The following is a 13,412-nucleotide window of genomic DNA, read 5'->3' as shown; positions in this document are numbered from 1 at the left end:
TTTTTCGAGAGGCCGCGCCCTGTTCTAGTTCAGCTGTATCTGGATCACCAGCAACCTCCAGGAAATGGCAAACGAGTACTTAAAATCCAACACAATTACAAAAATAATCCAACATGGTTATTTCTCCATGGTAATTTTCACCGCACTAGATTTTCTTCTTCTTCTTCTTCTTAAAAAAAGGCTATGATACACTTATTTTGTTACAGCTAAGAAATGAAGATACATATATTCTACAGATCAGCATGGCTGACAGCGTCATCCCTTTACGCAACAGGAAAGAACCACCTTTCTTTCTCCCCCCCCCCCAGCCTCTCCTCCATCCCACAGACAACACCTGAAGAGGAGGAGGAGGAGGAGGAGCAGGAGGGGTTCGGACGTAGCCCACTGTGCAAAGGAAGGGCTAAGGGCTGGAGGGATTAGCTGGCAATGAATGATTTCAGGTGAGCCTCAAGCAAAGGCCCAGGGCGTCAGACAATACTGGCTAGTACTACTAAAGATACTCTGATTACTTGTTTACAATGCAGCTTGGATATTACACGCTACAGCACTGAGCAAAACCCAAAGGGTGTATATACAAGATATATGGCTGGGGGGGGGGAGAGGGGGGAGGATTAATGGAATAAAAAAGAAAATCAGAGAACAAGTTTCGAACACTGCTGCTTCTCTCGCGCACAAGGCTGCCTGCAGGGGCAAGTCTTTAATACTACTGGCAGAAGGGGGAGGCTGTGGGGTCAAAGCCTTTAAAAACATCCTTTAAGGAGCCGGCGTCCTGAGGGTCCCCCTCGTGCACAGGGCTGTTTCCAGCAAAGGGGCTTCCTGCCCCGGACTTGGCCGCCTGCTTCACCATGCCGTAGACGGGGGGCACCGGGAGGTTGTGGACGCCAGGCTGGGCGGCAGTCTCTGTGGCAGCAGGCGTGGCGGCGGCGGCGGCAGTGGTGGCCGTGGGGGTGGGGGCGGCCTTGGGCCGCGGCCGGTTGTAGCTGTTGTACCTGTCGGTCGAAGGTTCTGCGCTCGGCTTCTCCGCTTCCAGCTGGTCCAGGGCCGACCGGCGAACAAACAAGGGCTCCTTCCCTCTGGCGCCGCCTTTGCTGTTGCTGCTGCTGCTGCTGCTGCTGCTGCCGCTGTCGGAGCCCTTGGCCGCAGGGCTGCCCTCCCCAGCTGGCTCCGCAGCCTTGCCGCCTGAGCCCGGAGTCCTTGGGTCGTAGAGGCTGATCCCGCTGAGAACGCTGCTCTGGCCGGTGACTCTGCTCAGCCCCCCCGCTGTCAGCAGCCGGGGGTCGTAGGGAGCGATGCTGGGGGCTGCCTCCGAGGAGGCAGCAGGGCCGGCTGTAGACGCGCTGGCGGCGTCTGTTGGCTTTGAGGGCGCCGAGGGCGCTGGCTCAGAAGCCTTTTGCAGCCTGGGGTCAGCGGGGGCTTTGCGCATGCGGGGGTCGCTTGGCTTGTCGCTCTGGGTTGGGCTGCCCGCTGCGTTGACTGTCTTCAATATCCTTGAGAGCAGCTCAAAGTCCGGGAGGCTGGAGCCGGAGCCGGCCGAGGCTTCTGCTGGGGCTGCCGCCCGCTGCCTGGGGTCGGAGAGGCTGGTGGAGTTCTGAGGCCGGTTCAGGCGCGGATCGAGACCAGGCAGGGCCTGCAGAGCCGCCGGGACGGGAACGAACTCTTGCTTGGGGACAGGCAGCGGGATGAGGTCCTCGGGGCTCCACAGGACCGTGCGGGCAAAGCCGGGCATGACCAGGACAATGTCTTTCTTGATGTGGCTGAACTGCTGCAGCTGACCCCGAGGGTCCCTCAGGGTGTGATTTGGCAAAGCGTCCAGGGGAATCGTGACCGGCTTGTCCCTCAGGGCCCTCTCCCCTTCCTCCTCTTCCGGAACTGGAACACCCTTCTGCCCAGCGGAGGGGCTGGAATGCAGAGAGTCTGCTTTAGGGGCAGAGGGGGGAATGTGGCGTGCCAGCCTGGGATCTGTGGGGCCTGCGTCCCCCGCGCCAGGGGGAGCGGAAGGCTCCACGCCTCGAGAAAGCCTGGGGTCGCGCAGGAGGCGAGGGTCGGCCGGCCGGCTGCTGCTTCCCCCCAGGGGCTGGCTTTTCTGGAGGCGAGGGTCGCTCCTGCCCAAGGCGGGGCCAGCGCCACTGGGAGCCTCTTCGTGGGGCCGGCTGGAGCTTTGCTGCCGCAGAGTCTTCAGGATGGAGCTGACACTGCTGCTGCCATCGTCCTCGTCGCTGGAGTACCAATTGCCAGTATCACCTGTGGGGGGACGGGGAGCAGAGAGAGGGGGCAATAGAATGAGGCATGAGGCAAACCTGGAGTATCACTCCTGGCTATAGTATCCACCAAATCAGGGATAACTGACAGAGAGATACCTGGGACTGCGAAACGCAAACCTGGCCTGGCCAAAGCACTTAAGGCAAACCGCTAGGAGCAGCTACCGTGTTTCTCCTAAAATAAGACACTGTCTTATATTTTTTTTCGCTCAACAAAACACAGTATGGCTTATTTTCAGGGGATGTCTTATTTTAACTGCGTCGCGTCGGTACGCTGCATAGCCACGCCTCTCCAGGCTGTTTTAATGGGAGGTGCCGCGTCACTATGGCTTATTTTCGGGGTATGGCTTATTTTTGTGGAACGGCTTATATTTCGCAAATGCATAGAAATCCTGCTATGGCTTATTTTATGGCTATGTCTTATTTTAGGAGAAACAGGGTACATGGGATGGTGTCTGCCTCTCTGTCTGCCTCTGAGGTAGGCACAGCCCAGGCTTCAGCGGTCAGTTGGGGTTCTGGACTATGCCAGACTCAGTCATGAGTGGCAGCTGACTGTGTCCAGGAGGAGGGGCTCTAAGAGATGGGCGGGCGACCTCTGGCCCCAACCACGGCCCCCTGCTCATCACCTGAGGTCATGTGACGGGGTGGGACGGGGCAGATAAACCTGCAGAAAAAAAGCACTGAATTCAAAAAGTCTCAAATTCTGCCCCTGGCAAAGGAGGAAGAATCAGGGATGACTTAGGTGAGTGCCTGGCTTTTCCTTTGCAGGCTGCAGGTTTGAAGCTGAGTCACCTGACATGCTATGACAGGAGGTGACTGACAGGTAGGCAGCCTTGCCCAACTGTGAAAGGGGTCTATGGAGAGGGTTTTTTTCCCCCGGGGGGGTCCACTTCCCCACCTCTGATCTAGGGGGACACCCAGAAAGCAGCCTGCCCCCCTCCAAGACCCAGAGTTGCCGCTCCAAGCAAGCCTGAGTCAGGGGCTGCCGGAGCCACTTGCCTTCCTCGTGCTCCCGATCCGGCTTGTAGCCTTCCGCGTGCCGCCGAGCCCTCTCTTCCTCCTCCTGCTGCTTGTGCTGGATGCGCAGGTACAGAGCCCGCTGCGTGGATGGCAGGAAGTCGGGGACGTTGGTGGGAGGCTTCTGCAGCCTGGGCATCCCTCCGTCGCAGAAGGGGTCTGGCTCCAGGGAAGGGTCGGGGAAGATGTTTTCCCCAGGCAACTCGTCCATCTCATCGTAGTTCCCGTAGCCCTCTGTGTCAGGGAAAGCGCAGGCAAGGAGGCAGTGAGAAACAAGGGCAGGCAGGGAGAGCAAGCACAGCCAGGCTAGGGATGGAGGAGCCTCCATGAGCGGCTGCCTCCCAGCAGGCTGTGGCCCCGGGGGCCCTGGGCCTCTCCAGGCTGCAGCGGCTGCTCTAGCGGGTCTCGTTTTCATACAGAAGCTGCCTTGAGTCCCATAAGGGGAAAAGGTGGGGTAAGGTAAAAAAAGGTAAAGGACCCCATGACAGTTAAGTTCTGTCAAAGGCGACTCTGGGGTTGCGGCGCTCATCTTGCTTTCAGGCCGAGGGAGCCGGCGTTTGTCCGCAGACAGCTTTCCGGGTCATGTGGCCAGCAGGACTAAACCGCTTCTGGCGCAACGGAACACCGTGACGAGTGCCAGAGCAATGCATGGAAACGCCATTTACCTTCCCACCGCAGCAGTACCTATTTATCTACTTGCGCTGGCATGCTTTCAAACTGCTAGGTTGGCAGGAGCTGGGATTCGAACGCGGGAATTTGAACCACCGACCTTCCGATCAGCAAGCCCAAGAGGCTCAGTGGTTTAGACCACGGCGCCACCTGCTCTAGCGGGTCTCGTTTTCATACAGAAGCTGCCTTGAGTCCCATAAGGGGAAAAGGTGGGGTATCTAATAGTAATCACAGGCCTACTGCCCACAGCTTCTCTCTCGCCACACTGCTGACGCTCACCTATTTTAAACTGCTATTTTTAAATGAGTTTATTTTTCACATGCTTTCTTTTAAATTCCTGCAATGGTATTGTTTTGCCACTGGGAGGGAGGGAGGATAGACAGGACACAAATGTGCTAAAAGGAAGGACCACGTACCTGGGCCACCCATCAGGTTGGGGTCCATCTCCAAGCCTTCTGGATGCGGGTAGAAGCCGTCGTAGAAGTCGGGCGCTGGTGGGCCAGGGGGCATCTCCTCAGGCCCAAAGGGCATCATTGGGGGCCCGGGGCCCATGGGAGGGCCAGGGTTCATCCCGGGGCCCATGGGCATGTCGGGACACATGTCAGGGCACATGTCAGGAAGCATGTCGGGGGGCATGTCGGGGGGCATGTCGGGATGCCCAGGGAACATAGGCGGAGACATGCCTGGGTGCCTAGAGGAAAGAACGCAGCCAGGGTCAACAAAACGGCCGAGGAGGAGGAGCCTTTCCAGAGGCAGCCCCAGGTGCCCCCCCCCCGCTTCCTTGCCCCTCACCAGATCCCCAGGACGCGCTGGAAGGAAGGTGGCACGTACCTCACACCCAGCTTCTCTGCCAGCTGGCCGGTGGGCCTCACCACAATCTCAAAGAGGGAGGGAATCTTCTTGAACATGTCCTGCTGCTGCTGCAGCTGCTGCGGCGAGAGGGGCTCGTGCATCGGAGGCGGCATCTGCGGCGGCCCTGGGGGCGGGAGGGGGGGCGGTGGGGGCGGGGGAGCAGGCGGCCCGCCAGGCATGGGCCGGCCGTTGGGCGACGTTGGAGCTGGCGGCCCCGGGGGCCGAGGGGGGGTGGGCAGCAGTCCGACCCCGGGAGGCGGCTTGGGCAAGGGGTTGATGCCTTGCTTCTTCAGCTCCTCCACTTCCTTCTCATCTTCTGCTCCTGCCTCAGCATCGTCTGCCAACATCTAAGGGGCGAGGGGAGCGAAGAAGGCAGGGGGGTGAGGCAGGGAGGAGTCTCCCGTTATCCCCACCATCCCTGCCCCCCAAAACTGCTAATGAGAAGGCACTGCCCTCAGCAAGGGGCTTCCACGGCCGGAAGCAAATCTCAGCAGCCCCCCGGCCCACTACTCACCTTATCCAGAAGCTCCCGCGTCTCGTCTGTGAGAGGTTCGTGGGAGAACATGCAGTCGTCTCCATTGATGCAGTTCCCAGTCGTGTGAAACAGCTTGCAAGGGAAGTCCCGTGCGAGGCATTAAAGAAAGTAAATCAGGCCAAGGGCAAAGGCACAGGAGAACTCACGCACCCCCAGGACGCCAGGCCAGGCTTCGGCTTGCAGCAGGCCCACCCACAGACTCAGGGCTCTCACACCCTGGAAGGGGGGCTGATCTCCCTAGAGCAGGCAGGGGTCAGCAACCTTTTTCAGCCGTGGGCTGGTCCACCATCCCTCAGACCATGTGGGGGGACAGACTATAATGAACAAATTCCTATGCCCCACAAATAACCCAGGGATGCATTTTAAATAAAAGGACACATTCTACTCATGTAATAACACGCTGATTCCCGGACTGTCCGCGGGCCGGATCTGGCCCACGGGCCTTAGGTTGCCTATCCCTGCCCTAGAGCAACCCTGGCCCAGCTCAAAAACTTCTATTGAAGCTCAGCCAGTGTCCACAGCATGGAGAATCAGATTAAACCCCACCACCTCCCCTTTGATATTAGCTTTCCTCTAAAAATGCAGGACTCAGAGGAGGCAAATCTAAGAAACCCCGGCGTGGAAGCAACCAGAAAGGATATCGTGCATGTAGGGACAGTTTTCAGCTCTGGCACAGTAGCCGGTGATGTAAAACTTGCACAGTTCCCGCTTCTTTGGCAGCTCAATGTCATGGCTGAAGTTGCAGTGTTCGCCCTGCCAGGAAAAAGCAGAAGGTGCAAAGAGGAGCTGATTTTTGCACAGTTTGACACCTGAGCACAAAGGATGTTTTGCAGTTCATCCCTGGAAACACTCCCCCTCCCCCAACAACTCCAGAGGTAAGATGAGACACCTTTACACACAATCAGGCAATGAGGAAAAAAGAAGAACTTCTCATTTGGAAAGAACAGCAACTGGAGTAACGTACAACCACGAACTCCTTCCCAAGTTACAAGGACAGGCTCAACACAATAGGTCTTTGTGCCAGTGACGGACGCTGGACGGGCAGGTGCTGTTGTGACATCAGCAGTAAACAGGAGGCCACAATGGTCAGAGCTTTTGGGGACAGCATGACAGAAGCGGGACTTAGCTGGCATCTAGCGGCGTAACATTACGCCTGCAAAAGAGGTGAAATCTAATACGCTCCAAGTCAATGGAGAGCCCAAGGTGATCTATTCCCCTACAGCAGAGTTCAGGAACCCATGGCCCCCCAGGTAAACTCCCACCATCCCTGGCCACTGGCTGTGCTGGCTGGCGCTGATGGGAACCGGAGTCCAGCAAATTCTAGAAAGCAACTGATGCCCACTGATGCCCTCCCTCTGCAACCAGCCACAGAACACCATATGCCTTGTAGACCTCCAGGCACATGCAATGGGGCCACACTGCTCTGCCCTCCTCCCATCCCAAGAGGGCGTGGAGCACCCAGGTCTGACTCTGGCGATGGGGAATGGTGCATAATTTAACTCTTTGGCTGCTGGTTTTTCTGCTATTTTATTGCATATGTAGAGCCACACCGAGATCTTGTGAAGGGCAGCGCATTGATAAACACACAAAACGGAATAGTGGTGAAACAATTATCCCTCCTTCAAGAGGTAGCCACTGCGTCCTCCACACAAGTTAGCATTACATAGAGGGACCCCCATCAGCCATGAACCCCCAAATGCAGCGAAGGTGAAGGGCACTTCACCTCATCTGCTGCGCATTCTAACCAAATACTCATGTCCCCCTTTCCTGGCAGGATCAGAGCAAAAATGAGTTCAAAGGGACCGGAGACAGAGATCCCTAAATGAGACGGAAGCTTCCATGTCTCCACGATCCGACCACCGGCAGGTGAACCACCAAATGTGGCCGTTATGGGCGCCACCAACAGGGGAACGGAGCTAAGGCATGAGGGCCAAGAGAACATCCAGCCAGCAACGCACATAACCGCTTGCTCACTGACCTCTACTGAGGCCCAGAAACTGCTGACTGCTTGCTACTCCTGACTTGGCCTCCTGTAAGCAATGGGGCGGCTCTCCAGCAAAAGCAGGCAAGCTTTCTTCCAGCGCTGCAATGCAGGCCACAAGCAAGGGGCACAGCAGAGCCAGCAGCCCCTTGCCCCCCTTCTGGGCTTGTCCCCCCTTATCTTCTTCCTGCACTGGATACACGCTCTCCAGCCGACTACGGAAGCCTCCGCAAACTGTTAGCCACACCGAGTCGAAACCCACCAGCCTCACAGGTACAGTGGGGCACCTTGGGACTCAAACGCCTTGGGACTCAAACAACTTGGAACCCAAACACCCAAACCCGGTTTTATATTTATATTGCATTTTTGTGGCTCTTTTTTGTGACTGTGTAGAACCCCGTTCAGCTACTGATTGACTGATTGTGTGACTGTAGTATATTATTACTTTGATTTCATGGATCAATGGTCTCGTTAAGATAGTAAAATTCATGTTAAATTGCTGTTTTAGGGGTTGTTTTTAAAAGTCTGGAACAGTTTCATTATTAAGGGAAGTGAGATACAGACAATTGGAAGTCAATTTTTAATTGTTATTAATAATTCTTTGCCGTTTTCTGTGTGTTTTGTTTTTTCAAATATTATTTTTTGTGGATTATTATGTCTAGATTATATGTTTTTTGGGGGGGTTGTTTGCTTGTTTCTATTGGTTGATTTGATATGGTTGTATTTTTTTTGTTTATTTGTTTCTATTGGTTGATTTGATATGGTTGTATTTTAGAAGTCTGAAATTAAATAAAGCTATTTTAATTTTTGTAAAAAATAAATAAAAGTCTGGAACAGATTCATCCATTTTGCATTACTTCCTATGGGAAAGCACACCTCGGTTTTGGAACGCTTTGGTTTTGGAACCGACTTCCGGAACGGATTAAGTTTGAGAACCAAGGTCCCACTGTACTGAACAAGCCTCTGATGCAAATGGACTCTAGTCCAAGAAGGCTTATGCCATAACAAGTCCATGAGCCTTTAAGGTGCCACCAGACGGACGCCTTGGTGTTTTTGCTGCGACACTCTGATGGCACATACTCCGGCAGACCTAGTGCCTGGTCACCACAGCATCAGGCAGCCATGAATGAAAGAAAGCTGGCCCTGAACACTTACCCAGGTGCATCTTCCCTCCACAAAATATTTGCAGATGACTTTTCCTTTCTTATCTGATTGCTGGTGAGATTTATCGTGGTCGTTCCGCCGATAATTCCCGCCTCCGCCTCCATCCTATGGCAATCACAAGACACTTTATTTACCCATGTTATTCATGCAACGTTCATGCAAAGCCTCCTAAAGTAGCTTACATAATTTGAGAACAAAACAGTATTGCCTGCTGCCACCCAGTCTTGCTGCAGCAATTTTGTAGTCACTCGAGGGTTTTCCCCAGCCTGCCTTCTCTGAAGTCTGGCTGCTGCTGCTGCTGCAAATAGATTCCTTTTCCTGCCCCATCCAGGTTGTGTAACCACTGTTCCTTTAACACTGAACTTGCAAAATATGCTTCCAACAGTGTCTCTAGGAACATGCAGTGCCTTTGCTATCTTCTTGTATCCTGCTCCTTGTTTGTGAAGGGCGATGCTCTCTTCTCTTACCTTCTTGGACCATTCTTTTGACTCAGCCATATTTCTACCACGCAGCCAAATTTGGCACTCTGCAGCCCCCTAGTCAGCTCAGGCATTTCATGTGTTCAAGCACACCTAGTGCAACTACTAATGGAGCCCTTGGTCAGTTGTGCCAGCTGCGCTTGAGACAATGCCTGCTGTATTTGTGTTCTATACAGGGGGTTGAATAAGAGTGAGACTGGAGAAGCCAGTATAAGTTGCAATTTCAGCTGAATTTGGGGGAACCATGAAGCATCTGCTGCACTGAGCTATTTCAATTGCTTTTGTTTGATCTGCTCATTGCAAACAGCTGAAAGTCTCCAAATTTTGATAATAAGTGGAACCTCGGTTTTCGAACGTCTCGGAAGCCAAACATTTCAGAACCAGATCACCGAAAACCCGGAAGTAATTGCTTCCGTTTTCGAACACACCTCGGAAGTCAAACGGCTTCCAAGGCGCATTTCTCTCTTTTTTCAATGGATTCTGCCAACCGCCCATTGATCCTCGGTTTTCAGATGTTATGGAAGCCAAACTGTCTTCCAGAATGGATTACGTTCGAAAACTGAGGTTCCACTGTAACCTTGATTTGCAATGGCGGCTGAGTAATTTTGATGGCAATTGCATCTAGACCAATCAGGCTTTTGGCCCCATGGAAGCAGAAGGGGCCTGATCCAGACACACAAACTGTAGGGTCAGGGAAGTCTCTCACCCCCATGTCGTCATCGTAGTAGTCGTCCTCTTCATTCATTCCACCTCCTTTGCCCATGCCTCCTCTCCCTCGGCCTCTTCCTCGGCCCATCCCCTTGCCTCCTCGCCCTCTGGAGCCACGGCCTCGGCCACGACCTAAGCCTGGAACAAGTCAAGCGACAACATTTTCTAAAACGGCAACAGATAACACACCATCGCTTCAAGTCCACACAGGCAACTGGATCACACAGTGCCGGCGCAAACAAAAGGGAAAGTGAGGCCTGCCTGCGAGGGCTCCAGCCTGCCGTCCAGAGGGGTGGCTGGAGTCTTGGCCAACCGCAAGACCCCCAGCCGGCCAGCCTACCTACCTCTGCCCCTTCCTTCCTTGCTCCTGCGATACTGGTTCAGCTCTTTGGAATAGTCGTCATATTCATCTCCCCCTGCAGGCTCTTCTCCTTCGCAGTACTGGCATTCAGAAAGAGGAGAAATCAGCAAAGTGGGGTTTGGCTCATGAAATGCCACACAAGGAGTATCCAACAATGAAGGAATACAGAGAATAGAATCTAACCAAAACAAACACAACTCTGTATATAATAAAAATATAGCACACACTGAATGTCCCGATGCGATTGGTATTATGCAATTGGACAAAATACTGTATTTTTCGCTCCATAAGACACACTTTTTTCCTCCTAAAAAGTAAGGGGAAATATCTGTGCGTCTTATGGAGCGAATGGTGGTCCCTTGAGCTGATTTGCCCAGGGGCCAAAAGAGGATCATGCTTTTTATTTTACAAAGAGAAAAGGGGGTGTTGAAATGACCCCACTCAGCAGCTGATCAGCAAGAGATCGGGAGAGAGATAAGAGTCCCAGCTCCCTTTCAGCCCCGCCCTCCTTTGTTGAATGTGCTGCAGAGGGAGGTTGTTTGTTTCCCCAGCGACATGGGACTGGCTGATTAGATTATCTGTCTGGAAACTGTAGAAAAGGCTCCCTTTCCTTTAGAAGCTGCAGAAATGTGGGTTGAGCCCCATAAAAACGGGGCTTCTCCTCTTTGCTTTTCCCCCTTTGCAAAAGGAGCTTTGCTTTTCCCCCTTTGCAAAAAAAGCTGCAAAACTTTTAGCTGATCCTCAAAAAAACAGTGTTTTTCCCTTTGCAAAAAAGTTGCTAAACTTTTAGCTGATCCTCAAAAAACAGGGCTTTTAGAGGAGGAAAACCAGGAAAAAAATCTGGGTTTCCTCCTCTAAAAATGAGGTGCGTCCTGTGGAGCGAAAAATACGGCAACGTCCACGCAATGTACAGTCGCAATGTACATTGTAATAACAGCATGAAACGTATTATTTAGCAATGTATCTGAACCGACTCGAAGACGACATGCAAAACGAAGACGATACCCAGGCATCTCATTGGCCGGAGTCCTTCATCTTATCTAGGAGACTCACTACATAGTTGAACTATTGAACTCTTGATCTTGGTTATATTGAACAGCAATTTGCAAGACCGCATATATATTTTGTCAAGTTCTCTGCGACTGTACACATAGGCCTCAAGTGGATATTCTTTTGGGTCATGATACCAACTGAATTGGGACATTCAGTACGTATTATACTTCCATTGTATACAGTTGTGTCTGTTTTGATTAGATGCCACACAATGGCGCAGGAAGCTGGGCTGGCTGCAAGCACCAACCGTGCCAGCTCACCTCCATTTCCTCTTCATACATTTCCTCCTCCTCCTCCTCCGGGTGCTCCCCTCTTCCCCTGCCACGGTTGCCTCTGCCCATGCCTCGCCCTCGCATCCCGCCTCTTCCACGACCACGGTAGCCTCGGCCTCGACCACGACCCCCTGGGGACACAAGACAAACAAAACAAAAACAGATCAAACTCTGGGGCATGAAGAGACGCTGCTCCCAGCTTCCTGCCAAGGCTCCCTGTAAGCAGGAACAGCAGAGCGTCTTGCATCTGTCTATCAGGGACTGCAAAATGCAGCGGCACACAGCCAGGCCTCCATGATTCTGTGGACCAGAGGACACAACACACCTGGGGGGGCGGGGATATGCTGTCTTGCCTTTCTATGACTAAGATCTCAAAGGAAAGGAAAGCAGCCATGCTGTGGCAAGGGACCTCAGTCCCAGGGGAGGATGCTGCGTAACCAAGGAGCTAACACACCTTCGGTACCAAAGTCAATCTGACTCAAAACACGCAGCTGGCCTCAAGGGAGCCCAGCAGGCAGAGACAGTTCAGCTCCTCCCTGATGACAAAAAGAAGGCACGAATGCAACCCTGGTGCCAACCTGTTTTCTGAGTTTGAACTGAGCCTCAAAGCTCTTTGAACACTGACTTTCAGGATGGGCGTAATTTTTGTACTGGGGAGCCAACACTTTCCCAGCACCTGGAATGAGGGCTAAGCCCAGGCAGGTGCGTACCTCTCCCCCTGTGCGACCCCTCCTTGGCTCTCCGGTATTGGTTCAGCTCCTTTGCGAAGTCATCATAGTCTTCTTTGCCCATGTCCTCGTCATCCTCTCCCTCATAGTCACAATAGCCCTCGTTCTCATATTCCTCGTACATGGGGTAGCTCTTGCTTTCCATTTTGGAATATCCCTTTTTGGGGGCGCTGTGAGATGACGAATACTGCTGCTGATGAGACTGGAAGTGAACGCACACAGAGTTATGACCAGGCATAAGCTGGTCACCGTCACCAATCATCTCAAGGAGATGTACAATGAAAACAGCCAATGCACGGAAAACATGGAGCCACAGGCACTCCTGGCAAAGACACATTTAGCCAGGAGGGAAAGCCACCCGTCTCTCGACAGAAATGCGCTTCCACACCACAGGGGCAGCCACACCAAAAGCCCTGGCCCAAGTTCCTGTGGGGGAGGGCAGCTGAGATCTTGGGGACTTGCAGGAGAAACTCTCCCGTAGACCGCAGGAATAAGGCGGTCTCTCACATAACCTGGTCCTCAGGTGTATAGGGTCTTGAGGTACAAATGGGCTCCTTGTGCATCTTCTAAACCAGCCTCTCCAGAGGGCCATCCCTGATCACCGGCCATGCTGCCTGAGGCTGAATTGTAGTCCAAAAAGTACGGAGGGCGCCACACTGGGGGAGGCTCTCCCCCAAACCACCCTTTCCGGGAGCAGACATCACCCAGCTGCCCGCTTCCCCCCACTGCCACCTGCCATCGTTCTGCCACAAATCTGGGGGAGGCTCTCCCCCAAACCACCCTTTCCGGGAGCAGACATCACCCAGCTGCCCGCTTCCCCCCACCGCCACCTGCCATCGTTCTGCCACAAATCCAGCTGGCCCCTGTTGCAAGGGAGCCTCTGCCTAACCCCAGCCTGATTACCAGTGAACTTCCAAATGGACTTACCGAGGAGGAGGAGTAGAGGGGGCTGTACTCCCTGTACTTTCGATGCGCCTTCTCGCCGGGGCTGAAGTCCGAGTCCTCACTGTAGTCTGAGAAATCGTCACTTGAAGAGGCATGGCGCTGCAAAGGAGGGCAGGGCTGTTACCAGCGACTCCCCAGATCGTGCTCCTTTTATTTACCCAGCTCTGGCTGCTGCTTAAAGGGCAGCTCTGGCTCTTCTGAGCTTTAATGTTGGGAATCCCAGCTATTTATGAAGCAAGCAGCCGTCACTACATCAGGCTGCGACAGCCGACAGAAGACAAGGGGAGCAGGGACACCCCATGGGCACAACAGGGAGACAGGCAACTTTTTGTGACTCCTCTCCATTAACGTTTTCTTGCCAGTTGGCCATTAGATCGCTTATTTCCTCCT

The 13,412-nt window shown here is 53.6% G+C and overlaps 1 protein-coding gene across 1 annotated transcript; it reads right to left on the bottom strand.

Moving 5' to 3' along the window:
• Positions 1–323: 323 nt before the first annotated feature.
• Positions 324–13,084, bottom strand: ZC3H4 (zinc finger CCCH-type containing 4). Its single transcript, XM_033158639.1, has 12 exons — positions 13,006–13,084; positions 12,060–12,274; positions 11,338–11,480; positions 10,008–10,104; positions 9,662–9,801; positions 8,468–8,581; positions 5,973–6,084; positions 5,311–5,420; positions 4,776–5,143; positions 4,361–4,635; positions 3,258–3,509; positions 324–2,241 (listed from the first exon to the last, which is right to left on the bottom strand). The coding sequence occupies exons 2-12, from the start codon at positions 12,220–12,222 to the stop codon at positions 704–706; spliced, it is 3,312 nt and encodes a 1,103-aa protein (XP_033014530.1). The 5' UTR covers positions 12,223–12,274; positions 13,006–13,084; the 3' UTR covers positions 324–703.
• Between the last annotated feature and the right edge of the window lie 328 nt (positions 13,085–13,412).

This window comes from Lacerta agilis, chromosome 8 (genome assembly GCF_009819535.1).
Source record: "Lacerta agilis isolate rLacAgi1 chromosome 8, rLacAgi1.pri, whole genome shotgun sequence".
In the NCBI taxonomy this organism is placed as follows: domain Eukaryota; kingdom Metazoa; phylum Chordata; class Lepidosauria; order Squamata; family Lacertidae; genus Lacerta; species Lacerta agilis.
Note: the sequence above shows the minus strand (reverse complement) of the source record. Positions and strands in the feature narration are given on the sequence as shown.